A 27,783-nucleotide genomic window follows, 5' to 3' on the forward strand; every position below is an offset into this window, starting at 1 on the left:
AAAATATTAATCCATTTAAAGCTGGGTTCAATGAAAGCCATGAATATTTTGGATATGTTAACATATAAAACTCCTTTTGAACGAAAGTTTTAACTCGCAACCCCTTTTCTAATACATTACTTACGACTTTCATTATCTTTCATGAGTTCCATTCTCTTCATACTAATTATCTTGTAACACTTTAGCGTATTTAAATGTATTATTTTGTATGTCTTAAGGCCAGCTACGTTCGGAAATTTACTAAACAATTCGCCGAAATTTCTCATTACAAAACATTTATACGGAACCATATAAAAACATATATAATAAAATGAAACGAACAAAACTTTAACGTGGACAGTATTATTTTTATTATCACTATTCAACATCGATTGCCTCCATTTTGTTAATAATGTTAAAACAAGTGAAAATCAGACTTAGTCAAAAATAATTCGTAATATTGTGATTAGTTTGTGTCGGTTATATCAGACTTATGTTATAACAATGTGATTTGAGACAGTTAGAAGGTACGCGTATATTATTAACATATATCAAAGATCAACAGAAATCTCCCTCGTTGAGTGGTTCATCTTCCTTCTTATCGTAGACAAGTGTTTTATATATAACGTCCTCGAAGTGCAACGCGTTCAGACCTTTCGGTTCAGCGACTTTGATCTTTACATCTCCCGGATAAAGAATCTCGCCTTTATTTTTAGTGCATCCCATCACCAGCGACTTTTGCAATTTATCGATGCAAGGAATTTCTGAAATAATATTAAACCAAAATTATTAATAGACTGCGAGATATTTATATATATATAATATTTTGATAAAAGTGGAATTAAAAGGCCAAGGTTATGCAAATGTATGTTCTGGCAAACCGTAGTGTAATAATAAAATATATTTTGTATTTAGTGACATTTATGAGGCAAAATCGTTTATAATTAGTCTCACTAAGTGGCTTTAAGTTTATATCGATGAATATCGTCCCGTCAGTGATACGGGTGAGAAGTTATAAATCACGGATATCTTAGTCTAACTTATATATCAGTTGTAGTAAAGCTACCTGAAGTAACAACTTTTTTAATGGGTGTACCAAGCGAGGCCTCAATGACTCGCACATCGCGCACCAGCTGTTGGAACTCTGTCGGTGTTAAAGAACACACGTGGTCGGTGCCCCGGAGACCTTTGTCTAATGTTATATGCTTCTCCAGGACCTGGGAAACCAAATAAAGATATATAGCTTAAAAAACGAATAGTTAGTATCGAAAATGTTAAAGGTCTTTTAGAATGGTAGTACAGTACCATCTGCAACTGAAATATATCATATTTGCCGCTACACCTTTATTTTACTTGTGTTTACCCCAAATTTGCATCGCCCTACGAGGCGTTTCATTTTGCAGTTACCGCTTAATAGCGTGTCGAGGTCGATGTTAAGAAATTGTAAAAGTCGTAGAATTTTTATTATTAATATAAAATTCTTATTTTAAATATATAATGCCATCAGCCATCAGCCATGTTAATATTTTTGGTATTGAAAGTGTCTTTCGAATACAACAGTTTTTTAACGGAATTTGACAAAATGACGATTGGCGCCACTTTAGAATCTGTGAGCTACAGATATTGTAAATTTTAATTTTAATACATGTTAGTGATAGTTTAAACGTTTTTTAAAGACTGCTATGTGGATTTTATTCTTTTCTTGAATTTCCATATTTGAAGTTGTTCAGTATGCATGACAGGTATACAATAATGTAACCTACAACTTTTTTACAATTTTAATATTTCTTTATCGATATTCCCTATCCTGCCCTGTCGGTTTTACTTTTTTTATATGATCGCGTTTATATTATCGACGAATGTATTTTATGATTAACGAGATCAACGGACGCCGAAATAATAATAATACGCTATTTGTTATTGTATACACATTAACATCATAGATTAGTGAAGATAATTCTGTAATTTAGACATAAATACGACCAAATGTTACGGGCAATAAAAATAGAAACGTCATATCGTTCACATACATTAACAATATATATTTTTATTAGTAAAATGTGTTTACCTTAGCTCCCAGTGCTATTGCACCTAAAGCAACGGCGGTGCCAACTTCTTGACCAGAATATCCGACCGGGATGTCAAAAGTGTTCTTGTAGTCTTGTAGGACGGTCAGATTACAGTCCTCGAAGGGCACAGGGTACGCTGATATACAATGTAACAAGCAGAATTGTTTGTGTTGAGCAGCAATAATGTCGTATATAGTTTTCACTGCCTGCTTGTCCACCATACCCGTGGATATTATAAGAGGGATCTTTTTGGATGCGGCATATTTCAAGAATAATAAATTGTTGGAGTCACCGGATCCGATTTTTATGAAAGGCACTTTTATGTTCACCAGAAAGTCGAAAGATACCTGAAAAGTATTTTTTTTAATGAGTTTTGAGCATCACAATTAAGAACAGCACTGTTAGGAAATATTTATTACGTGGTTAGTTAGAATTTCTAATCGTTTCTTACCATGTCCATTGCTGAAGCTGTGAAGAGTATTCCGACCTCTTGAGCATATTTAAACAATTCTCTGTATTGACTTTCCGAAAATTCTAAATGTCTCTTATGTTCACCGTAAGTTTTCCCCCAAGAATTCGGGCTATCGTAAGGCTTCTCCAAATACTTTTTCGTAAATTTTTCATTCAGACAAGTCTTTTGAAATTTAACGCAGTTAGCCCCCGCGTCCTGAAATGGTAATCGAAACGTTCTATTTTTATTTCCGAGTAAAGATTCATTTGCAAAATAAAAATATCATGAGGCAGCGAGAACAAAGAGATACGATAATATATATGATAAGACACAATAAAATATATATATTTTACGTATTCTTTATTGCTTTATGAAATAAATACCCACACGATAAACATGTAAGCGTAATCTATATTTTTTATATTCCTTTGAGTTCATGAACTGTTTATAATAATTTTATTGAACTTTGTATTCCAATTAAATCATTTTATTGTGTAATAACTTAACTAATAATAACAAAAATAGTTACACGTCCAATCACAACTATGAAAGTAGCATAAAAGAAAACAGGATCTGTTAGACATACAATAAAATATTTTGACTTTATAGTTACGTATGTTTTGCTTAGCTATGTTTTAAATGACACATTTAATGTGCGATTGACTAAGTAGGTAGCTTCGGCAACATTGCGTTGTACCATGAGCCATACCAAACTACTTATAACTAGTAACGTTTAACGACATAGCTCAGACATTATAGAAACACGGATCATCTCAATAACTATAGAAAATGAGCTTCACAGCGATGCATTAAAATTTACTATAAAGACAAAATAACAATAGGTTTTTATGCAACTTTTAAACAATGCAACTATTTGAATTGTGAAGCGGAGGCATTCACCTGTCATTGTTTTGCTTCCTACTAACAACAAAGTAAGAATAACCTTAAAAAGTTTTAAATACATAAAAATTTACCAACCTTTGCTGCTTTGATCAATTTTTTCGCTACTTCAATGTCACCTTGGTGATTTTGTCCAACTTCAGCTATAATGAAGCAAGGATTTTTACCGCCTATTCTAATGTCCTCTGTTATCTTAACTTCGAGCATCTTGACAATTGTCACTGTGCCATAAAAACAAACAAATCCAACTAAACACTCAATCGAACTGATGATTATTAATGCGGGAAGGGTTTGTTGACCTCTCTCTGAGGATCGGATTGTGTAAATAAGGTCAATTTAATAACGCAAGCACTTCGGTGAGCGCTCAGCGCGCTAGTGCGGCCCGCTTCGTTCCCGCGTGATAAATTGTGATAAAAACCTGTATGTTGGCTGTCGCAAGCCGCGACTCTCTTGACCACTACATAACCCACGATAAATAACAGACGATTTATGAATACAAACATTGTTTTATTGCACAAACATAAATATATACATCACTATTTACATGTGTTTTTCTCTTTGTTTACAATGCAATTCTTTGTTCTCTTATAAAGTACAAGACGCTATTTTTATAATATCTTTATGATTTTTAAATCTATCCCCGATGGCACGGTTGACTTTGGACTCGGTCGGTTTTGCGAGGAAGTTTGATATGTAGCGGCCAGCTTCTATGAGTTTGACCAGGTCTATGTTAGTGTTCACTCCTAGCCCGTAGAGAAAGTATACAAGGTCCTCAGTAGCAAGGTTCCCGCTCGCACCACGGGCATACGGACACCCGCCAAGTCCGGACACAGACGAATCCACAGTTTTAATACCGAACTGAATAAAACAAATACGTTTTACGTTAAAAATACAGCGATGACGTCAGCATTAACAATAATGGGCGTGTTTATATATTTATATGAGCACGGAGTTATTAATAATATTTTTCTTAACATTTAACATTTACTCCAAAATAATCTTATTTCTTTAGCCGCTCAGATAAGCGAAAATGTTTTTATCAAAATACGCATAACGGAATGTCACCTTGTAGATTCTTATTACAAATGTTATACGATGAATTCAAGAATTAGTTTTTACTTCAGAGTATTTAGTCAAAACAAACTGCGATTCTAAGCAAAAATCTGCGACAGTAAAAGAATTTTCAGTGAATCAATCGTCTAAACTGAATGCATATTCCGCTTCCTGTTCCATAAAAAATCTGTTTCTTATAAAACAACGATAAAAAAGTCGAATAAAAAGACGCTATTCATATTTTTTCTGTACAAAATATCATTCAGTACATTTTCAATATTTATTTTAATTCAATTTCCAATGTTCCAATTTAATGAATTATAAATTATTTATAACGACATCAAAATGCTTACCAAAATTTCACATTGTCACAACATTCGGATCGTTCTCAGTTTTCCATTCATAAACATTCGCACATTTGGTATTAACGTAGGCTGTTGAATGAGAAACTCAAAACGATTTTTTTAAGTGCGACGAATAAACTTATTGTAATCATACTAGTAAGATTAAATCATTACTATATTCGAACATAATATTGACTATAGATTAAATGTATGGCGTATACCTATTCTTTTTTGTTTACATAACATTTAAAAAATACATCAATTTAGGTATGTCACATAAGACAGGTAATATCTAATTGATAAGCTACTAGCATTGAATTGTTTTATAACATAGTAGCAAGTCATGTAAATAAGTTGTACACGTGTTGAGAATAGTTAAGTAATCATAGATAATACAGGGATTGCCAGAAAGGCGAGCGAATTACAAAATCACATTACTCGCGACAGTAACTTGGGAATAGGTTCCTCGGTTCTTGGAAATTTTGTTGCCATGGAGCGTTTTACGGGTGAACTGCGTGTGTTTTGTGTCAAAGTGTATATATACAAAAGTGGCAATTGGTGAACTTTTGTTCTAAGTTTAATTCAAATCAATGTCACGGTGATAGCGTGATCAAATCGTGGGTTAGAAAGTTCGACATTACGGAAAAAACCTGCGGGGTGTTCAAGGTCTATACTCTATAAGATAGATAGGAGATAAATGTAAGCGAAGTCACGGCGTCTGTATTGCGCGATCCCCAGAAGACGTCTCGAAAGAGATCAGTTGAGCTCGCCATGTCAAGAACATCATCAAGTCGTATTTTGAGTTTTGACCAAATATCTTAAATTGCACCCGTATAAACTCCAATAAATACAGGAATTGAAACCAAATGAGTAGTCATCATTTACGTTGTACATTTGTCGAAACAATGTTAAAGCGTTTTCAAAGTTTGAACAATATCTTCTTTTCGGATTAAGCTGATTTCATTTATGTGAATTTTTCAATAAACAAAACAAAAAATCCCCAATTGAAACATCAAAGACCTTTGCATTCGTTTAAACTTGCAGTTAGGGCAGTCACGTAAGCTCATGCAATCATGGAATCCCTATTTCTTCGAAGATGAGCGAGGCCATGCAATAACAATAAATGCTGAACGCTACACAGCAATGTTAAGTAATTCTTTTTTTTTTCCACAACTGTATAATATTGAAGCCTATAACAGCAGTAACTGAACTCCAATGAACAAACGATAATTGCCCAGCTCAAAGACAACATTCGCAAGGAGATGTCCGATATCCCACGAGCGATGTGCCAGTGAGTTTTCACGAATTTGAGGGCTAGATTGGAAGAATGTGTACGTGTAGATGGTGTAACGTAGTATTTAATTAAAATAGGAAAGCAAATAAAACAATGAGCGGTTTAGATGACATATCAAAATTGTCTATTCTCTCGAGCTGATTACATAGACTATATACTAACATTTTTATTTGGTTTATGGCTTAGGACAGATGCCTATAGATACTTTACATCTCCCTTTCTTTATAAACTAAACAAACTTAAAAACGTTTTCTTACATTTTAAAACTAACTTATTATTCTTTAATTAACATGAATGAACATAATAAATTTTATATGACAAAACAATGACTTACTATTATGTGAATAGTAAACTAACATTATTCATCTAATAATTAATGTTGCACAAGAAAATATAAAATGATTGTAAATTTACTGAGCACAGCTTTAATAAGTACTGATTTAAGTGTTATTAAAGATCAAGTCTATTTACTGGTTTTATTATTCTACCATATCTTGATGATCTAGGTGCTGTTGATGGTTGAGTGAGTGTTGACTCCAGCATGTGATTAGAACTACTTGGTGATGAACTTGTTGATGTCGGTTGAGACTCCAGGGCAGCAGGTGATTGTGGTGATGGAACCTGTTGTGTTGTTGGTTCTTCTGTATATTTAATATCAGGAACTACCACTCTGTTTCTGGTTATGTCTGCTTGAGTCTTGTGCAAATGACTGAAGTTTCTGCGTAGTATTTGTCCTTGATCAGTTTGGATGATAACGGATCTTGGTAAACCTTCAGGCCTTTCTAACACCCTTGCCCCCTCCCATTGACGGTGGGCAACTTTGTGTCTGACCTTCTCATTAATTTCAAAAGAATCTGGTTTTTTAGTGTGCCTATTACCATATTTGGCTTGTACTTCTCTTAGTCGTTTAAGCTCAGTGGTCACTCCTGTTATTATTTTGGTTTTAAGTTGTTGTCGTTTATAGGTAATGGAGATCTGGTAATTCTGCTGTATAGACGTTGATTGGGTGAGGCTAAAATATCATTTCTTGGAGTATTTCTCCAGTTTAATAAAGCAAGTTGGACATCAGACTTGTCCATACTGCATTTTTTCAATATGTTCTTGACTACTTGAACTGCTTTTTCAGCAAGCCCATTGCCCTGAGGGTGATGTGGACTGGAGGTGACATGGTTAAATTTCCACTCTTTTTGAAAGGCCTTGAATTCTCTGGACATGTATTGTGGTCCATTGTCAGTTTGTAGCTCTTCTGGTACTCCATGCACGGCAAACCATTGTTTCAATTGTTCTATAACTTCATACGATGACTGACCTTTTAGCTGTCGAAAATCCACATATCCGGAGTAGCTGTCACAGATTACTATGTAAGTTTTACCTTTTAGTTCAAACAGATCAGATGCAACTATTTGCCATGGAAGTGTAGGAAATTTTTTAACTAGCACTATATCTTTTATGTTATCTCTTTGTGTTTGTTCACAGATGGAGCAGGTTTTGACTAGTTTTATAATGTCGTGGTACTGTCCTTTCCAATAGAAAAGTTGTCGTGCTCTTCTTAAACAGCTGTTTATACCTAGATGTCCTTGATGAATATTCTTTAGCATTTTGGGGATCTGTAATTTAGGTACCACAATTTTATTTCCTTTAAAAATTATACCGTTCAGATAGCTTAGTTCTTCTTTAAAATTAAAATAGTGTTGTAGTTCTGTAGGAAGGTCCCTGACTTTGTCTGGAAATCCTTGTATTATTGTCTTAAGTAGTAACTGTGAGTGTTGGTCTTCTTTTGTGGCTGTAATTAACTCTTGTTTAGCATTTACTGACATAGGTAGTATAACTGCAACTTTCAGATTTTCTTCTTGTTCATATTTTAGATTAGAGGCATCACAGTCTCGACTAAGGAAGTCTGCCAGTGGTATCTCTGTACCTTTTTTAAATATAACTTTTGGTGAGTATGGTGTAAGATTAAATAATATCCGTTGCAATCTTGCTGGAGCAGATTGTATGTTTTTCTTGAAGATAGACTCAAGTGGCTTATGGTCTGATTCTACTGTCAGTTCTTTGCCGTAAACATATTCGTGAAATTTCTTACATCCAAACAGTATAGCGAGTGCTTCCTTTTCGATCTGTGGATAGTTCTGTTCACATTTGGTCAACGCCCTTGCTCCGAATGCTATTGGTTGTCCTTCTTGGAGGAGTGCAGCACCAAGATTTTTTGAACTTGCGTCTACACTTAATGTTACAGGTTTATTTACATCATATAGTCTTAATACTGGAGGCCTCTGGAGAACTTGTTTTATTTTGTTCCATGTTTCTTCGTGATGAACTTCCCATATAAAGTTTGTATTTTTGTGTAGCAAGTCTCTTAGTGGATTTGTTAGGTCTGACATATTCGGGATGAATTTATTTAGGTATGTGATCATTCCTAGTAGTCTCTGTAGCTCCGTTTTATTTGTTGGCGTCTTCATTGCTTGTATGGCTTCAACTTTTTCTGGGTCTGCTTCTAGTCCATTAGCTGAAACAATGTGCCCCAGGAATTTAATTCTTTCTGATTCAAAAATGCACTTATTTTTATTTAGTTTGAACCCTGAATTCTTCAGTGTTTCTATAACTTTGCTAACAGTTTTCTTAAGTTCTTCTCTACTTTTTGCATAGATAAAGATGTCATCGATTGACACTCTTGCGTTTTTAAATTTACTGAGCAAATTTGTTAAAATTTCTTGGAATATTTCAGGAGCCGATGATACTCCGAAAGGAAGTCTCTTGAAAGAATATCTTCCCCATGGCGTAGCAAAAGTTAATATCTTTTGTGTTCTTTCAGAAAGTCTAATCTGCCAAAATCCTTTTGTACAATCTAACAATGCAAAGAATTTAGAACCTTTAATGTCTGCTGAAATTTCTTCTATAGTAGTAAGTGGAAAATGACGTCTAAGAATGTTTTTATTTACATCTGACGGATCAATACAGATTCTTATTTTACCTTTTTGTCTCACAATTACCATAGGACTCACGGCAGGGGTAGGCTCTGTTTCTGGTTTAATAACATCTAACTTAACCATTCTATCAAGTTCTTGCCTTACCTCGTCTCTTATAGCATGTGGAATTCTTCTTGACGGTCTAATTTCCAGTCTCGGGTTCTCAATAAGGTCAATATCATATTCAAAGTTTTTATAACATCCTAAGCCTTCGAAGATATCATTTTTACATTCACTTTCCTTCAGTGTTTTCACTCGTGCAATAAGTTCTAATTTTTCACATGTATCAAGTCCTAGAATTGGTGTAACTTTTTCTTTAACTATCTTGAATATTATGTTTCTTTTTTCATTTTTTATTTTACATAGTAACTCTGCTTCACCTAGAACTGCCATTTTATCTTCTGTATAACTTATTAAATTTTTTGTTCGGCTTGGTTTCAGACTTGCCTTTAGTTTGTTCATCAAGTGTCTCGGTAACACATTGCATTGTGCTCCTGTGTCTAATTTGGCAGCAAATTTATTTTACCAACTTGTATTGTTTCTGTCCAGTCTTTCTTATCTCCACCACTTACAGCTGATATATATACCTCGTCTTCTGAACAATCTGACATTTCTTCTACAGTGTTCACTTTATTTTTTAATTTAGGATTATAGTTCTTTGTGCGGCACATTTTGGCAAAGTGACCATTTTTGTTGCACTTGGTACAGGGTTTGTTAAATGCTGGACATTCTCTGCGTTTGTGATTTGAACCACACCTTTTGCAGTCAAATTTTCATTTTCTTTGTTTTTGACACTTTTGTTTTTGACTACTAGTACTTTATCTGTTTTATTTTTGCTTTCAAACTCATCTAATTGTTTGGACGCTTGTTCACTAGTTTTACAGATATTAATAGCTTTGGTTAAGTCTAATTTATCCTCTGTCAACAATTTCTCTCTGACTTGATTGGATCGGATACCAAAAACTATTTTGTCCTTTAACATTTCGTCCAGTAAATTGTCAAATTCGCATTTGATTGCCTGAGTTTTTATTCGGGTTAAAAATTCGTTAAAATATTCATCTTCATTTTGTTCAATCTTAAAAAATATATATCTTTCGAATGATATATTTGTTTTTGGTGCAAAATACTCTTTGAACCTGTTTTTGATGGCGGCCAGGTTTTTTTTTTCTGTATCGCTCAGATTGAAACTATTGTATATTTCGATCGCTTCTGGGCCTATTACTGCCATAAATGTTGCTGCCTGGACATCGGCTGGCTTTTTATCTAGCTGAACAGCGATTGCATACCACTCAAACTGTTGTAACCAGTTTTTCCAACACGTTGATTTGTCCGAGTCAATTTGTAGGTTAGCCGGCGGCTTTATTCCAGATACTGCGTCGTTCGTAGCCATTTTACAACTTTCTCACGAATTTCTTCGTTTCCTTTTTTTTAACACGTTTTTAAATAGTTCTGACACCATGTAACGTAGTATTTAATTAAAATAGGAAAGCAAATAAAACAATGAGCGGTTTAGATGACATATCAAAATTGTCTATTCTCTCGAGCTGATTACATAGACTATATACTAACATTTTTATTTGGTTTATGGCTTAGGACAGATGCCTATAGATACTTTACAGATGGCAAATGTTATTTTAAAAAAATAAAGTTCCATTTGTGTTCTATATTCTAATTTTAATTCCTCTTTCGTGAGCATTTTAGTTTTTTTATATGATTTTTAATAATCCGAACAACTATATGGCCCACCCTGAATAAACATGAGTCTAACTGTCATTTAAAAAAAAACTACGTTAATATTCCAAATTCTACCGGTATTATTTATTTTATAATTTGACTAAAATAACACCACAAATTTATAAATCGTTTAAATCTGGAGGTATAAATTATAATTCTTAAATCTTCAAATATACATCAACTATTTCTCCTTTCTTTGTTTTTTTTCTCACGTCTTCTTTATTCCATCGAGATAAAATATTTACATATTTATTATTTGTATTTGACAAAGAATTGTACAGTATTTAGGTACAGGAAAAAAACAGAGGACTCCTAAAGCTATTGTTTATCATCGTCATCATCATCATCAGCCTATAGAGCCCACTGCTGAGCAAAGGCCTCTTCTCACATGGAGAACGTTAGAGCATTAATCACCACGCTTGCGCAAGACGGGTTTGCGATTTCAATCTTATAATTTGAAATTATAGGACCAGGTTTCCTCACGATGTTTCCCTTCACCGTCCGTCAGTGGTGTCTAAATACTCTTAGACAGTACATATGATTTGGAAAAGATCACATTGGTACTTGCCAGGTTTCGAAACCGCACCCTCACGTATACGAGGCATGCCTTTAACCTCCAGGCCACCACGACATTGTTTATCACAAAACATTTAAACGGGAAAATGTATTTTATATTTATTAATTTGAAATTTTATAATAAAAATATGAATATTAAAGAAATAATCCTCAATACTTATGAAAAATCAGAATTTAGATTTCAGAAAGTCGCCACTTTTGTGATTCATACCTGAACAATGTATATACCTTTTTGAATAGATTAGAATAGTTAATAGATATGAAATTCGACTAGAATTCTTTTCATCATTAGTGAATACTCATGACACATAAACATTCATATTTCTAATACAAGTCAATAACATAGTACATATACCTCCAACCCAGCCAGTAAGTTAGATAGCCCCTGTCCGTATGTATCATGGAAGTGAAGTGCTATTTTGTCAGGTGTTGCTACTTTTATAACCTCATTCATTAATTTCTTCACTGAGCCGGCTGTTCCCACTCCGATAGTGTCACCCAGTGATACCTCATAGCAACCCATTGTAAACAACTCTTCAGTTATCTTAAATCATTTAATAAGATAAATTTTAAGTATTTTTTAGTGTGGCAATTAATTTGTCTATTACAATCTTCTTTTATATTAAAAGAACAATTTTATTCCAACAATGATAATTTCTTTACCTTGGCAATCCCTTTTGGATTTATTGGACCATCATAGGGACAGCCTACAACACATGAAACGTAACCTCTGACTCTCATTCCATCTTTAATAGCCTGATCAGCGACCAGTTTGAACCGTTTTAATCCTTCTTCTATAGAACAATTTAAATTCTTCTGAGAGAAACCCTCTGAACCAGCAGGAAATATTGCTATTTCTTCAATATTACATTGTTTCTGTAATGCAATGTATATTTAAATCCAGAACACTTTAAATAAAATAATTTTATTATTAATTATTTCACTTACAGCTGCCTCATATCCTTTTAGATTGGGTATTAATACTGGATAGTTAACACCAGGTACCCTTTTGATAGTTTTCATAACTTCAGTACCATCACTCATTTGTTTTACCCATTTTGGACTTACAAAGCTGTAACAGAATAAAAGTTCCAATGTAGCTTTATAATGTCTTATTTCATATTTGTATTATTTGAAGAGAAGAATAAAGTTTGAGACCTGGATTCATTTATTATAAAAAGAATATAGAATATTTTTAACAATAATTTTAGTAAGACAAGTTTCACCTGGCACATTCAATATCTTTGATTCCTGCTTCAGAGAGTTTGTGAATAAGTTCTACTTTTATATCAGTTGGTACAAACTTAGACTCATTTTGAAGACCGTCTCTTGGACCTACTTCGTATATTCGAATATCTGGAACCGCTTGACTCTAATAAATAAATAGTCACTAAGTGTAAAAAAATTATTTGAAGACATAATTTAATTTTATCATTTTTAATGTGAGGTTAAGTTATTAAAACGCATTTAGTATTTATTTAATTTAATCAAAAAGAATACTATAAAAATAAAGAAACATACAATCTTTCGAGATGTAGATATTGTTGAATATTTCAACAATGATTTCTTAAAAAATCGCATCGCAATATTTAAAAAAATCTCTCACTTAGTAAACTTGTTGAAGCACGGAATATAACATACATAGTGTCTAATTAATGAAATGTAATTTCTTATCATTTCTGTAGCGTTAATGTCATTTTAAATCAGTGTTTTATTTTTTGCTGCTGTTGATAACAATTCATCAGTTAAACGAAAGTATATTTTATTGTAGTCGCTTTAAGAGTGGTTTTTATGCTTGACGATTTAAAAATTACTACTTGCCCACATAATAAGAAAACATTTGTTTAATGGCAAAATTCTTTATGTTACGTCTGAGATTCTAAATGCTAATAGAAAAATGTTTGTCCTGAAAAATCTTTTGTTTATATTTATAACAATTTGAAAACAGAGAAATTGTTAAACTTTTTTTAAATATTCGACATTACTTTTCAGATACTCCCCGATTTTGTATGTCAATCATTGCTAATTCATTCATTCCACAGTTAGTAAGGTATTTGCTTCTATTTAAAACCTTCTAAATACAGATAAAAATGTTAAACTTGATAGGCAATATCCATGACATAATTATTGACATTTTCAATAATTATTTATAGATATGTATATAATAAATACATGGTATATAATTTTATTGGTACCTACAGCGTGAGTTGCGCTCTCTACTTACCTACTTCCTAAAAATTCATTTGACAGTTAGTGACAACGTCTTAAGTTTAATGTCAAGCTATAACTGTCAATGTAATTAACCTTAAATCGTCTAGCCGGTTAAGAGTAAATATATTTAATTCCAAACACAACAAAGATCCAACTATGGGTAGGTTAATTTGAGAGGATCTGATACATATCTATGCGAGTTATTAATCGTATTCCCATTTCAGCTGTTAACAGTGCCACGTCCTTCGTGTTATCGTCAATTTTAGCGTTGTTGATATTTTCGGGAATGCAGATGTACAAGCCCTTAATTACAAGATCTCCACTAACAATCATATTCGGAGGATATCTAGGATCCCTTATGTTCATGTTCTTCGTTACAGTATCCTTTTCAAAAATACCTTCTGTTTTGCTAAAATGAGAATGTACTTGAAATTCTTATTAAAAGTTCAGAAAATATAGCTGGAATATATGATCTTTGCGTATATATGAAATAGGAAAATATAATAGATTATTTAATCTAAAAGAATTAATGGTTTTATCACAAAATAATAATCATCTGAGCTAACTACAGTTGGTTATTTCTATATCAGTGTTCTACTGTATCAAGTGTGGGTAATAACATCTATAGACTTAATGATGAAATGCACCCAGCATACTCATATATATAGATTTTAGAATTTCATTAACTCACAATAACACTTTGCCATTTAAAGATGAAAATAGATTTTATTTACATTGCTGCTCCTATTTTTTACTGTTTTTACAGAAACTTAGTCTGAAATAAGTCTTCAGTCAGTTGTTTCTAATATGTTACTCCAATATTTCAAATTCTTATTCATAGATAATTGTAGTGATAAGAAATATAAGTAATTAAAAATGCTTTATGAAGTTGGTATATTCAAGACAGGATGTTTATAACAGTTGATTTCCTTATTGAAAATTACAGGCAGTTGGTAATTTAGAAGCAACCTTGTTTGGGAAAAACTTTCAGTTAAAATTACCTGAGATAGTGTTGTCTATGGTGATATCATTGATCGCATCAGGGATGGTGCATAGGATCTGTTTTACTACATGGTAAAATTAACTACTCGAATTATAATATTATCAAATATCTATATTGATTTGTACTAACCTCTTTAGAAAAACAAATCTCTGTAAATGTTCCCAATTACTTTAAATACATATAAATAATATTGAATAATGAAATAAGCTCAAGATATTTTTTAAATCCTGAAAAACTGATAAGATTTTTATGAAATTGATTATAAAGAATATAATCTTCAGATGTGATACCTAATATATATTTAACAGGACCAACATTCAAAATCGAGTAAAAATAAAACTTTATCTTAACATTCTACCATAAACATGTGTTAATATGGCCATATAATGAGATGTCTTGTTTCAGCTTAATCTTCTCCATCATCACTATCTACTATATGAACAAACTGTCCCAGAAAACATATGTTGCACCAGTTGCTGCCCCCGTCCCAGTCAAAGGACGCAGACATAAATAGTTCTTATATGAAGCATTCCAAATTTTATGAATAATATTTCTATGTATGATTTTTTATGACTGAAATAAAATGTCAAAAAATATTAGTAATTTTTCATCTTCTTCATTATCTATTTTCTATGAATAAAAAACGAAAAGTTTAATCAAATTTTATAATGCATTTTGTTTGTTAGATTACATACTATATATGTAGAAATAAACATACTTTTCTCTTAACATTTTAGATGATACCTAAATACAATAAAGAGTGAGTAGTTCTCTACAGGAAAATTAGTTAGCGATTTAATAATTACCATACACTTAATATAATTATTAAATATGTAACGATCCTACATTAGTTATATTGCTTATTAATTTAGAATAGAACTTAACCAAAAAAACAACCTCTTCAAAGATGTAACTCACTCCGAATGTCCATAACCACTCATTTGCATACAAATAATTTAGTTCACAACAATATTAATACACTTTCATAAACAACTTTAGTAGAAATAAAATTATCATATTATGATTACATCGGTGTTTATCTTCCTACAAATCTAAAACTATACATACCTTTTCATGTATACATTGAAAACAATTTTTGCGTAACGAAATAATTAACATTTTTTTATTATACAACAGGCTTGCATAAAAATATAACATCCACGGTCTTTATAAAGATATATTTATATTCTTTAACAAATTTATGAATATAACAACTTTAAGTATTGCACAAGTGATATATATGGTGCATTTTACTAAGACTGTTTATACAAACTTTAAACTATCTGAAAACAATGTTAACAGTGAACGTCTTTGTATACATAAATAATTTTTGTAGATAATATTTTCATTGATAGTATATCTCTGATTTATTTCAAGGTACAATAGTTTTTTAGTGAAACATGAAACTTCATAAACAGACTTGTATGTAATGTACTTTGGCACATCGCTTTTAAACACAATCTGCTATTTATGTTAATCAATGATTTGATCCAAAAATGTTTAAACAAATATATATTAACTGATAAACTATGAACTGCAACTGTTTAGAAAGTATTCCGTACACATCCAAATGTAACATGTGAACATTATTAATTCTATGGGGAAAAACAATACATATCACAGAATCTTAGAAATACTTAAGGCACATACAAGGACAGTAGATTTTCAGTAATTGTTGGAAGGCAGATATATAATTGACATATTTCAATTTCAATATAACATTATACAATTACCTATCTTGAAGTATTTTATATCAAAGTTAAATAATCTCAATCTGATTGTTAGAAATCCCTTACATTTTGAGTAATTAAAGATAAAAATAATATGCAATCAAAGTGTCTTTTAAGAAGTATGATAGATAAGTTATTAATTTCACTTGTTTCTAATATGCATGCTGTTGTTTCTGACGTAAGGATTTTGTAAAATTCTTGGGGTAGTTTCCATAACCCTCAGCAACAGATCATCTAAGTAATTTTCCAGATCCTTATTTTTCTTCTTTTCTGATTCAACATCCTTCTGCAAGTTGTAAATAGCAACAATTAAATCCTCACGGGTCATGTCATCAAATTGTTGTACGATTGTTTTTGGTATGTTATTGTATGCAGGATTAATGGAATCCTCTTCAACTATATTCTCTTCTCCTACAATAATACGCTCCTCAAGTAACTTTTTAGGTTTGTTGTTTCCAAATTTTTTGAAAAACTTTGGACTAGGTTTTTCTTTTAAGGAACTAGGACTATCAAGCTTTTTGTTCCTCTCGAGACTAGATGATTTCTCTCTATCTATCATTGTTTGACTGATAGATTTTCTAGGATATAATTTTTGGGACCATTCATCATCTTTATCAGGTACTTGTATTGGTAATTGTGGAGCATGGAATGTGTCCAGACTCAGACGGACTGGTTTAAGGGGAGCTGCTTTTTCTGTTGTTGCTAAAGTACTACTGGTAGATCTTCGTAAAAATTCACCACCACCTAAATTTTCAAGAGAAGCATTGATTGGAGATGGTGTGTATTTCACTCCTCTGGGTAAATATGAGGATTGCACATTAAGTGAACTACCGGAGCTTTTATGAGATAAATCATCAAATGCAAATTCATCTTCATCTTCACTGATTACACCTGGATCGGCTTCTGCAGAAGATCTTTTTGGAGTGGATGTATCAGGAGTGGAAAGAATGGAGCCTCTTAAGTTTCCAATACTTCCTCCTAGAGAAGATGAGTCACTCTTTTTATCTTTTTTATTAGTAAGGTTCATTTTGGAGCCTAAATTTTTTGCCAATTTTTTAATGCTTTTTCGTTTTTCTATGCTTCCAATGCTCATTAAACTGCCACCTACATTTTGGGCAATACTGGATAACGATGATTTATGTTTTTCCTTCTTACTAAGATCTGTTAAACTTCCTTCTTTAACTGTGAAACCCAATTTTACTTCTAGGTCACCTCTGTTTTTGTCGTTTTCTTTACCTGTTTTACCTCGTAAAGAATACCAGCGGTTTTTGGGACGTTCATACACATCAAGGTCTTTCAGGGGAATCGATACCTGACCTAATAAATGATCCTTAATTAGGTCTTCGTCGTAGACTTTAAGAACAATTTCTGCAGTATTTCCCTGAGTCGGAATGCGGAGTTCACATTCTTCAAACCATTCAACATTCTCCGTAGCTTTGTGTTTTACGGAAGTTTGAAATTTTTCTTTACCAAGTGAGATTGTAACAAAACAGTTATTTGTACCGTTTTTACCCTTAATTAACAATCCTCTAGCTTTTTGCACGGTTACTTGAACGTGAGTTGGATCCCACATTTTGTTCTACTCAGTATAATGAATACACTGATGTTTAAATTATATAAAACTAAAACAATAGCTTTAACACGGTAATAATATAAACGATGAGCTGTCGTCCGTCACAAATTACTAATTCTCAATTCATATGTACACAATCACAATCAGTCATTCGTTACTCATTCCATTCTCCATTCGCATTCCACAAAACATATTCATTTAAGACATTTCTTAGTCCCCGGAATATTTGCTCTATGGTAACAGCTTATTGACGTTGACAGTGCTCGGTTTTTCTAACTTTATCAATGTCTGCTTGAACCATTGTATACAAAATTCGGGCTACCTACTTAAAATTACTTTTATAACAAATTCCTGTAAAAAAAAATTAAGCATAAAAATTTTTTGTAGATCAATTATTAATAGTTAAATTAAGATTTCTATTATAACACATACAAATACGGACGTAACGTATAAAAATAGCTTTAATACTGTCCTGGATATATTTTTATTAAAATATATAAAAAGCAACGATAACCTTACAAATAAATTACTAAAAAATACATTCTATAATGGAATAGAAAATATTTCTTTTTGATTTACTTTTCTGTACTATTGTCAATTAGTTGATGTTTTATTTAAGATAACATAATATAATAAAACTGACTCGTGAAGGATTTGAACCTCCGCCCTCCGATGGTCAAGTATATCTGTATATCGGCGCTCTAACCTACTGAGCTAATGAGTCTTACTGTAGCAGATGGTATTAGGCGTTTATATTCTACCAAAAACGTCATAATTGTTTGTAAATTTATACATGCTACTTTTAATTTGGCAATACATTATGGACAGACTCCATATCAAGTGTTTATTTTTATTGACATTTTTTTTTTCCAATGAAACTGCTTATGCGGTTATTGTTTGGGATTTAAACTCTTAGTTTTATATAAGTAAACAATATTTTACACAAAAAAGCAATAAATTTTATTCAAAAATGGTTTTTACGTCTAATAATTTGCTATGACTAGACGTTGATACTGCAATGATTTGTTTATACAGATTTTAGATTTCTTAGGGATACGCATCCTTGTGGAATTGTATAAGAAGTAAAATAAAAAAGCTTGAATAAATGTTCTATGCTTTTGTCATATTAAGTTTTGATTATAAGTAATATATTTTTCTTTACTGCCACAATATCGTAGATATGTTATGTTATACAACAGTCTAGCAATAGAGAATTGTATCAATACGAGCCATTACTATACTTACATGGACATTGTAAATTAATATAGATTTTTTTATAAGTATTTGTAACATTCTTTTAAGTTTTATGATTTTAGCTGTTTCATACTTGTTTAGTTATGTTATATATTAAGTCGTGTAGTGTTGCGATGCTTATGTTCATTGTTGATTCTGGCAACAAGCCAATATTATAAATCGCCATGACGTCATTCGTGGATTCTATACGCATAATACATTCTGTTGTAATAAGACTCGTTAGCTCAGTAGGTTAGAGCGCCGATATACAAAAATGCTTGACCATCGGAGGGCGAAGGTTCAAATCCTTCACGAGTCAGAATTTTGATGATGGTTAATTTTATTTCTTATATCTTTATTATCATTTATTTAGTCACAGTATTATTTCTTGCTTGGCTCGTAAATTTCAAATCAGTGTTTATTTTACTTTTGATTTACTATTATTCCGCATTCGTTTAATCTACACACAACAGGCTTACTAATATTTATCCATCGATGACTAATAATGACTGATCATTGGCCTTAAAACTCACCTTAAAATTTAAATTAATACCAACGTGTGTCTACGAGTTTATACGAATTTTCTACATGTAATTCAATATCTGTTTTGATACGTCATTTATGTTTATCATTAGAACCTTTTGACTAAGAATTATGGTAGGTACTTTAGAAGCAAGCGATACAACTTTCCGGCCTTAACTATCCACTCTTTAGAACACCTTAAGTTAAATTGCAGTAATATAATACAGCAGGATTGAAATTACAATATATCTTGTAACTTGTTACTAATCTTGAGTAACAGAAATATGATTCATGTAGGAAATAAAATAATTATATTATGTAACTCATATGATGGCTTTGGATTTGCTTTTCTTAAAAATAATTAATATTTAGTATAGGGTATGAACTATTAACATAAGATAAATGAATTTAACTTCTTAAAGACACAAAAGATATTATAGTTAAATATTAAGCAATTACATTAAAAGAAGCATAGTATAAGATGACAAAAGAAATAATATATGTGTAAACACACATTTGTTTCATAAAGGTTGTTGATATCAAATGCGCGTCATGCTTTAGGTAGCAGGTTTAAGCTGAAATACTCTTCTCGTTATATTTGTGATGCTGACATAGATTTGCTTTTAATAGTACCACAAACCATGTAAACACATTTTGGAATTACGATTATTTGAAGTTTCAATACTCTGCCAAGCCTATTGTAACTGGAATGTTTTACTATCACATTTCGGCTAGTAAATGCAATTTAACTATGCAACGCAGTGCCAGTGCCTATTGAACAGATAATTTGAATCTATGAGTGTAAAAGAATATAGGAGAAAAATACTTAATTCCTTAAACTAAGTGAAAGGGTACAATTGTAATATTTATTATATAACATTAGGCGAATGTAATTAAAATATTAAAAGACGTGAAAAGAGTTATCTTAATTAGGGGAAAATTAAAAAAAAAATTGTTTATACTCCAAAAGATTATGCAAACCCATTTTCCTAATTGAAATATTTAATGCAGTGATGGCTGCCAAATATGAGGTAAATGTGAGTGAAAGCCATCTATCGGCGATATTCGTAAAAAATTAATTCAGACTAGGAGCGTTTGCGCCATCTATTAGTCATACCTGTTAACAATGCATCACAATATTTAAAATATTATATTTTGTAATAGAAATATTTTGTAAATAACGTTTTACACATTTTCATTTATAAACATTATGTAAAAATAAAATGGTTAATTACATATCAAAAATATATAACATAACCTACTAAAAATATAGGTTAGTACCTTAAGTTGTAAAACTGTTTAAAAGTTTTATTATTGTTTGTAATTACATTTTTATTACTTAACAAGTAAAACAATTCAATTTTAACATATTGTCATAAATGGCAAACACCGTTCAAAACCTTTTTTAATGGGAAAGGTGGCAAACGAGCAGACGACTTACTTGATGATGGGATGGGAAGTAGTCACCGTCGCGTCGCCCATGGACATACGCAACTAAACTTATGCGGATGCGTTGCCAACCCTGGTTGTTGAGGAAGGTCGAGGTTGGGAATAAGGAAATAACAGGAAAGAGTCTGAAAAGGGAAAGGCAACCGGTTCTCTCACTCATCGGACGAATCGCAACCATTACTACTTCACGCCGATTTTCCGTGAGAGGGTGGTACTTTCCCGGTCAAGCCAGCCCATGCTCAAAGTGTTTACTACCTTTAGAAAAACCTACTTAAACTTTAAATAACTCATTTGGCGTTATAAAATGTCTATCTTCTAGTTATTATTCCTAAACACAACTTACATAAAATATTGTATTTTTTGCTGCATGATCTAAAATATTTTATAGTTACCAACAAATGCTTCCCTGCTTTGTACCTGCTAAAAATAGCCACATAAATGTGAAGGATCTCTTGTAGACAGGCAATTGTTTAATAATATTGTGAAGTTTAGTCAATGAAAAAGTAAAACGAAGACTGAGAAGTTTAGTCAATGAAAACGTAAAATTTTTGTGCAAGGAAGTCATAATCAGGTGCATTTAGGTACATATTCACATATATGCCTAACCGAATATTTATCATATAATTTTTGCAATACGTTAGCTCTTTTTCTAATTTTGACGCTCAATAGTTAGGGCGAAGACCGAAAGGCATCAATATTTAGAAATCAAATATCTGACATTTTTACATTGTAAAAGCTCTTTCTAGCTGACAATACTTGTCCTAGATTTAGTGAATTTGATTTTTAATAATTAAACAATAAATTTTGTAAAGAAAGAGACACGTTTACACTTTACAATGTGTTTTGTCAAATAGTGAGGTCAATTATGCTTTCTCTTATTCCATAACAAATATTTTCAAATGTGCTTATAGCTGCCAAACATAAACAAAAAATACATGTTTTAAGTACATTTTTGTGTGCGTAGAATGTCGATGAAATTTTGTCGGCGGACATGTAAAAAATAAATAAATTTATAAGTATAACTTTCAGATGAGAGAGCTCGATACTACTTTTAAGTTTTGAGTAAATGGAAGAAAAAAAATATAATGCATGACCAGGGAATATTGTACATATTAACCAAGAATATATTATTTGTATTGTTATAATAAAAAAAGAAAAAAGTAAAAATTGTTAGTAAGCTTCTAATTTATTTAGCATACTATATTAGCAATACATAGAATCATTATTCTCTTCTAAGCAATTTTTTTTATTAATCTGTTTAAAATATATGACAGGTATATAATAAGGTTATTATTATATTTAGCCAACTATTTGAAACAAAGTTCTCATATTTTAAAGATAATTAATGTTCAAATTTCGAACATATAGCTACCTACGTAGTAAATCACGGCTGGAGAATTTTACGACCGCCTGCGGCTACGATCGGTAGACTTCATGATTTACAAAGTCGAAGCTAAACTCTGGCAGCCGCTTAATAATAAGTATACTTATAGGGACGTAATTGTTAGCATAACGCGGAATTTATGGTACTATTCTTTAGTTGATACTTCTTACATTCAATGACTATTATTTTTATCACGATCGTCATTTCGGTCATCGCGTACCTTTATCATCTTCACCGTAGCTGTGACGTATGAGAGATATACGAAATTTCAATTATAATTTCACACCAAGTAAATAACTTAACCTTCAAATGGCGTTTTGTATCAGATTATTATATTCATGAACTAATTAACATTTTCAAACTATACGTAAAATGGAACTACCCTAAATATATAACCATTTAGAAAATAAGTTGCCTTATTTTTAAAGTTTTAGTTTTTAAAAATCAACATAGAATTACTATTTCTAGATAAACAATAAACAAAAAATAAATATATATATATATATATATAATGAAATAATTAGCTGTTATACATTTTTGCGGTCCTATTCATTTGGATAACTAATCTAAAAATCAAATTCTAAGAATCCTGTATATTTTTAATTATAAAAATAAACAAATATAGAATGAATACAATATTAAAGCCATACACGCAACGGTCGCTTGTATAAATTATGCACAAGGAAATATGCGGTATATTTTTCAGTGCGAGATTAGAGTCACGAATATGCTTTTTGTTTAATGTTTATTTTTCTAATTCTGTGCCTATTAATTTTCATGTTACCCATAACACTGAATGCCTTGTGTTTATGATAATTTTTATTCTATAACTTATGTTAATGATATCTGTTTAATAATTAAATGTTTTATTTTATTTAAAGTCTTATTTCGTACTTCTCACTTACTAATTGTATTGACTGATTAGAGCAATGTTCATTTCGTTCCTGTTTACGTTGTCATTTACTTCCATAACAAATTAATTCGGTTTTTTTCTTAAATACACAGTACACACCCTCTATATATTTATATATAATAATTATTTTCCTATGGTATTGATTGTTTTATTCGAAAAGATAGCGTATCTATTGATTTTTATAGAAATGTAAATATTTGTAACAAAAAAACAATAAAGTCTTCAAAAACTTTTCTAAAAATTTTGATCTATTGATTATGATCTTGAACCTTTAAAACCTGGTACATTATGGGTCCTTAACTTTAATATAATATATTGTTTCCTCCTAAGCGCTATACGGATCAAATAAAATAAATCTAATATTTTTTATTGTTGCCGACTTAGGAAATAACAATCAAATTTCCTTAAAAAATAGGGGAAATATTTGAACAGTCCATAATTATTTAACATTGTTATAACAAATAAAATACATACATTTTAAACATTTTTGGGCTCTTAGCCTACATAGCTTATACATGACTTATGAGTGTAATTAATTTTAATAATCTATAAATCAGTTTCAGATATGTGAATATGATTTAATAATTATCGAATGCTAATTTATTTTGTGGAACAACTCAAAGCGAATTTTATAAGCTTGTTAAAACAGAACATTTGAATATCGAACGATATCATAACATTGAGTTATGTTGGGGACCTCGTGTGTTACGTTATCAAGTATAACTTCGTTGGAACTTATAATAGGTAGGGATGACGCTGTATTGTATAATGGGCCAACGATAACTGTAAGGTTGACCAATTCTTATTATTATATAATATATTATATGTATATTGATGTTTGGATATAATGGATTCTTTTAATATAATTCTTTTTTCTCTTTCAATAGGGTTGAAAGGAGTTTAATCAAAAGAGTCTTGAATATACAGATCTGAGTTATATATTAAAGGTGACTTAAATATTCGTTTAATACAAGATACCCATGATTAAAACCTTTACACTTTTTTCTGGCCATGATTCCTTGACTAGCTTATTGTATTTGCTCTAAATTTTGGTCTCAGAGGAAGTTCTGTTTTATATTCTAAATGTTGCCTTCAGGTGATAGCTTCTGCTTGTCTTGTAGAGGTCCTGTGTGAACCTTCCTTATTTAAATCAGGTTTATATAAAAAAGTATAAAACATTTTTCAAGTACTATATTGAAAGGACACGGTGGAGCATACGGTGGCGGAGTGCCCAGCTTGGGCTGAGCACCGCCGTGTCCTCAGGGTAGCCATCGGCGGCGGCGACCTCTCGCGTTCGGCTTTAGTTCAGGCCATGGTGCGGAGCAAGAGGCACTGAGAAGCCGTCTCCTCCTTCTGCGAAACAGTCATGCTAGCTAAGGAGGATGCGGAGCGCACGAGGGAACGATCCTCCTCACGCCCCAGCCGCCGCAGGGGACGCTCCAGTCGTTGGGGATCGCGAGATGATCTCCAGCCACCGTAAGCGCGGGTCAAAAATATTTTTGAGCAGCTTTGAGATAACGCTTACAGATGCTTGTAAATTGCTTATTATTATTTATTTGACAGTGAGTTCAAAATCAAGATATATGCGTAGCAAGCATTAAATAGGCTCAGCTTGAATTTAGGTTTGGATTTTTAACTTCTCAGAGAATCGTTATACTCTAATATATATATGTATATATTTTTTAGGCTAGGTTACAAATGCGCTTACACTTAGGGAACTAGCACCTGCCGTGTGGCGCGCAGTTCAAATAAGGAAGTTCCTGTGCGCGCTTTGTAATATCCGTCGTCCTAAATGCAAACCTAAATTACCTCTGTGGTATAGTTATAGTTAAATTGATTATGAAAATTATTTTTGCGGGTTGTTCTTTTATATAATAAATTCAATTATACATATAATTAACATATTCAATTAATAGTTGTTTAAATTGAATGCATCTGTGGAAACTAGGAACATTAAACACTTGTAGGCGCTCTGACAAACAGTTAACTGAAAAGCATCAAGAGCAAGAGTCAAACAAATTTAAATTAAAAATTTTCATTGAAATATATTTTATATACAAGAACTTTTCAGTCGATCCATTATTGAAAGATTATACAGTGCAAGCAAAATATTTGACTAAATAGTAAATAAACAAATAACACCTCAAATAATGCACAAAAGTAGTATTTTTAATTCTTGATGATGATCTTGTTCATTTATGATGAGACTAACACTGTTAATAAAGAACAAAGTCTGAACAATCTGTCAGTCAGCTCTTTTAACTCCAGACTTTTTGTCATTTGCTTTATATAAATAAATTAATTGAACTATTTTCTGTCTGATTGCACATCAAATCCATTATGCAACATCATAGCATGTACCTACATAATACGTTTCATTACTAAATGTCACTCCACTACCATACGTATTTGGATATCATCCAAAGTTACAGCCATTATAAAGTCGACAATATATTATCTTAAATTCCTGTGGCTTATAAAGATCTACGGGAAATTGATTGATTGCAATGATGGGGCATTGTGATTCCGGGTTTGTTTTTTTTTCTTTTACTTACTGAATGTAAAAAAGTCCATAAATTACTCGTCTTTAGTAGCAACGTGACTTTTAAAAGAGGATATCTCTTACTAAAAAAAAATATATTGTTTTTGTGCCTTTCATTGATCTGTTGGGGTAACTATTACTTTAAATAGCCAACCAGATAACTCACGCAAATAATTCACATTCTCTGTTAATAATTGTAACCTATGAGTTTTACTGTGATATTTATTTTATTTAACCGTAAATTATTTATTCTTATCATTAAATTAGAATATTTATTTCAATAGTTATATTCTTTATAAGGACAGATGTTTACTTGTCATCGTCAAATTCTTTAGACTAGGATTATCTTACAAAACTAAATAATAAATAAAAAAAAACACAACTGCTAAATTATTGGCCATTTGTAGTATTTTAATGTTAATGTTACTAAGTTGAATAAAAAAAACACAGCCAACTGGTACATTCAGATAAACAAAGCCGCAATTACTACTTCGTGAAAAATTGTTATTGTTAGATTTTACGTTCAAATAGATTTTTTTATTTTCACAATAATAATATGTTACCCTTATCTATTTGTATATAAGATAAAATACAAAAAGTACGCTAAGAACATGACTGTTTATAAAAAAAAAAACTGTCAAATTCGTGTATTACGTAAAAGGGTCTAAAACTGGATGTTTTTATTAATCATAAAATATTCTTAGGCAGTTCTTAACCAGCGTATTTTGGTTTAAATCAAATTCTTTTTAAGGAAATCACTTCCAAATGTTGGTAGTTTGTTGCTTTTGACACGTTTTCATTCGATTCGATGGGCTAGAAATAATTTTCCCTTATTCTCTTTGATTCAAATGAATGGATACAGTTATGCACAAATATGAAATTTGTAAATGTATGTTTTATATTTTTGATTTGGACGTAATTTTTAAAGTTAATTTTAAATTTTATATTGTTTATGATAGTAATGTTTCTAAGTATTTAACCCGATGACATTACTCTTTCTTAAAGTAACTGGGTGGTTCATAAATTCTATTTTAGTTTTTACTAACGTCTGAAAAGATAGATTAAATAATTTGTATGACTTCTATAAAATTTTACAGTTCGAAGGATCCACTATTACCTCAGAACCTTAAGTACTAACTAAGATTTTTAATTTCGTTCTCCATAATGCCGATGGATTATACCGATGGAATGGAATTCAGGTGTGGTGAAGCTGAAACTAAAAAAACTGTCCTCAAAGATCTTTTTAAACCATCTACAAGTTGTTCTAGGGAGTTATTCCGATTCAACTTGACCATAAATTCAATGACTTTTAATGTATTAAGCAGCATAGTTTTCTAAAAAATCTAGTAACACAGAACACATTCACGCATTCTGGAAAATTATCCAAAAAAGCGAACAATAAAATCAGCCTCTAAGCCTCGCGTTTGTGGCCTATTAGATTTCTGACGGTCGATTTGTCCAAAAACTGAGACACATATTACACTGTTAGAATATCCGAATAAGTTCTCCAACAAAGAACAAGAGGTGTACAACAAGGTGATATTATTACTTTCAAAACGTTTACCAATCCATTGGAGGATTCGATTGGAACGAAAATGGCATTAATATCAACATCTTATTTTTAACACACTTGTGTTTTGCTAAAGATCTTGGGGTAAACTTACTATAACTTGGAAGTCTTGCTGAATAGCCTGAGTTAATCTTCAAGATTCGTGAGTCTCGCGATTAATATTGTAAATATCAAAATTATTGTTAATAATCAATGATCATGAGTCCCGAAGGCAGTTGTTGTGAATGGCACTGTTGTTCATGTTGTTCAGAATACATCTTGACAAAATAATCCAGCTTGGCACACCG

At 31.5% G+C, this 27,783-nt stretch overlaps 4 protein-coding genes and 1 non-coding gene across 7 annotated transcripts; 2 read left to right on the forward strand and 3 right to left on the reverse strand.

Annotated features, from left to right (window-relative positions):
* Window positions 1–326: 326 nt before the first annotated feature.
* LOC116778761 (sialic acid synthase) lies at window positions 327–3,766 on the reverse strand. The gene is made up of 5 exons (XM_032672776.2): window positions 3,478–3,766; window positions 2,500–2,715; window positions 2,048–2,395; window positions 1,046–1,196; window positions 327–743 (listed from the first exon to the last, which is right to left on the reverse strand). The coding sequence occupies exons 1-5, from the start codon at window positions 3,604–3,606 to the stop codon at window positions 538–540; spliced, it is 1,050 nt and encodes a 349-aa protein (XP_032528667.1). The 5' UTR covers window positions 3,607–3,766; the 3' UTR covers window positions 327–537.
* A 119-nt stretch (window positions 3,767–3,885) lies between these two features.
* Window positions 3,886–13,499, reverse strand: LOC116778763 (hydroxymethylglutaryl-CoA lyase, mitochondrial). Of its 3 annotated transcripts, XM_061529752.1 has the most exons (7): window positions 12,888–13,499; window positions 12,593–12,738; window positions 12,315–12,438; window positions 12,030–12,242; window positions 11,722–11,910; window positions 4,806–4,901; window positions 4,118–4,257 (listed from the first exon to the last, which is right to left on the reverse strand). In XM_061529752.1, exons 1-6 carry the CDS (start codon window positions 12,945–12,947, stop codon window positions 4,821–4,823), a joined length of 813 nt encoding a protein of 270 aa, XP_061385736.1. In that variant the 5' UTR covers window positions 12,948–13,499; the 3' UTR covers window positions 4,118–4,257; window positions 4,806–4,820. The 3 variants fall into 3 exon arrangements, with proteins under 3 accessions (XP_032528668.1, XP_032528669.1, XP_061385736.1); XM_032672777.2 differs by lacking the exon at window positions 4,806–4,901 and having other exon boundaries at window positions 3,886–4,257; window positions 12,888–13,495; XM_032672778.2 differs by lacking the exon at window positions 4,806–4,901 and having other exon boundaries at window positions 3,886–4,257; window positions 12,973–13,481.
* An 89-nt stretch (window positions 13,500–13,588) lies between these two features.
* LOC116778764 (protein KRTCAP2 homolog) lies at window positions 13,589–15,176 on the forward strand. The gene is made up of 4 exons (XM_032672779.2): window positions 13,589–13,737; window positions 13,802–13,956; window positions 14,524–14,651; window positions 14,986–15,176. Exons 1-4 carry the CDS (start codon window positions 13,734–13,736, stop codon window positions 15,092–15,094), a joined length of 396 nt encoding a protein of 131 aa, XP_032528670.1. The 5' UTR covers window positions 13,589–13,733; the 3' UTR covers window positions 15,095–15,176.
* Window positions 15,177–15,231: 55 nt separating this feature from the next.
* Window positions 15,232–18,198, reverse strand: LOC116779005 (rab11 family-interacting protein 2). Its single transcript, XM_032673130.2, has one exon. It carries the CDS (start codon window positions 17,881–17,883, stop codon window positions 16,453–16,455), a length of 1,431 nt encoding a protein of 476 aa, XP_032529021.1. The 5' UTR covers window positions 17,884–18,198; the 3' UTR covers window positions 15,232–16,452.
* Window positions 18,199–19,350: 1,152 nt separating this feature from the next.
* Trnac-aca (transfer RNA cysteine (anticodon ACA)) lies at window positions 19,351–19,435 on the forward strand. The gene is given in 2 exon segments: window positions 19,351–19,388; window positions 19,400–19,435. It is a non-coding gene; the product is annotated as a tRNA-Cys (tRNA).
* Window positions 19,436–27,783: the final 8,348 nt, after the last annotated feature.

The sequence above is a fragment of the Danaus plexippus genome, chromosome 6 (genome assembly GCF_018135715.1).
Source record: "Danaus plexippus chromosome 6, MEX_DaPlex, whole genome shotgun sequence".
Classification (NCBI taxonomy): domain Eukaryota; kingdom Metazoa; phylum Arthropoda; class Insecta; order Lepidoptera; family Nymphalidae; genus Danaus; species Danaus plexippus.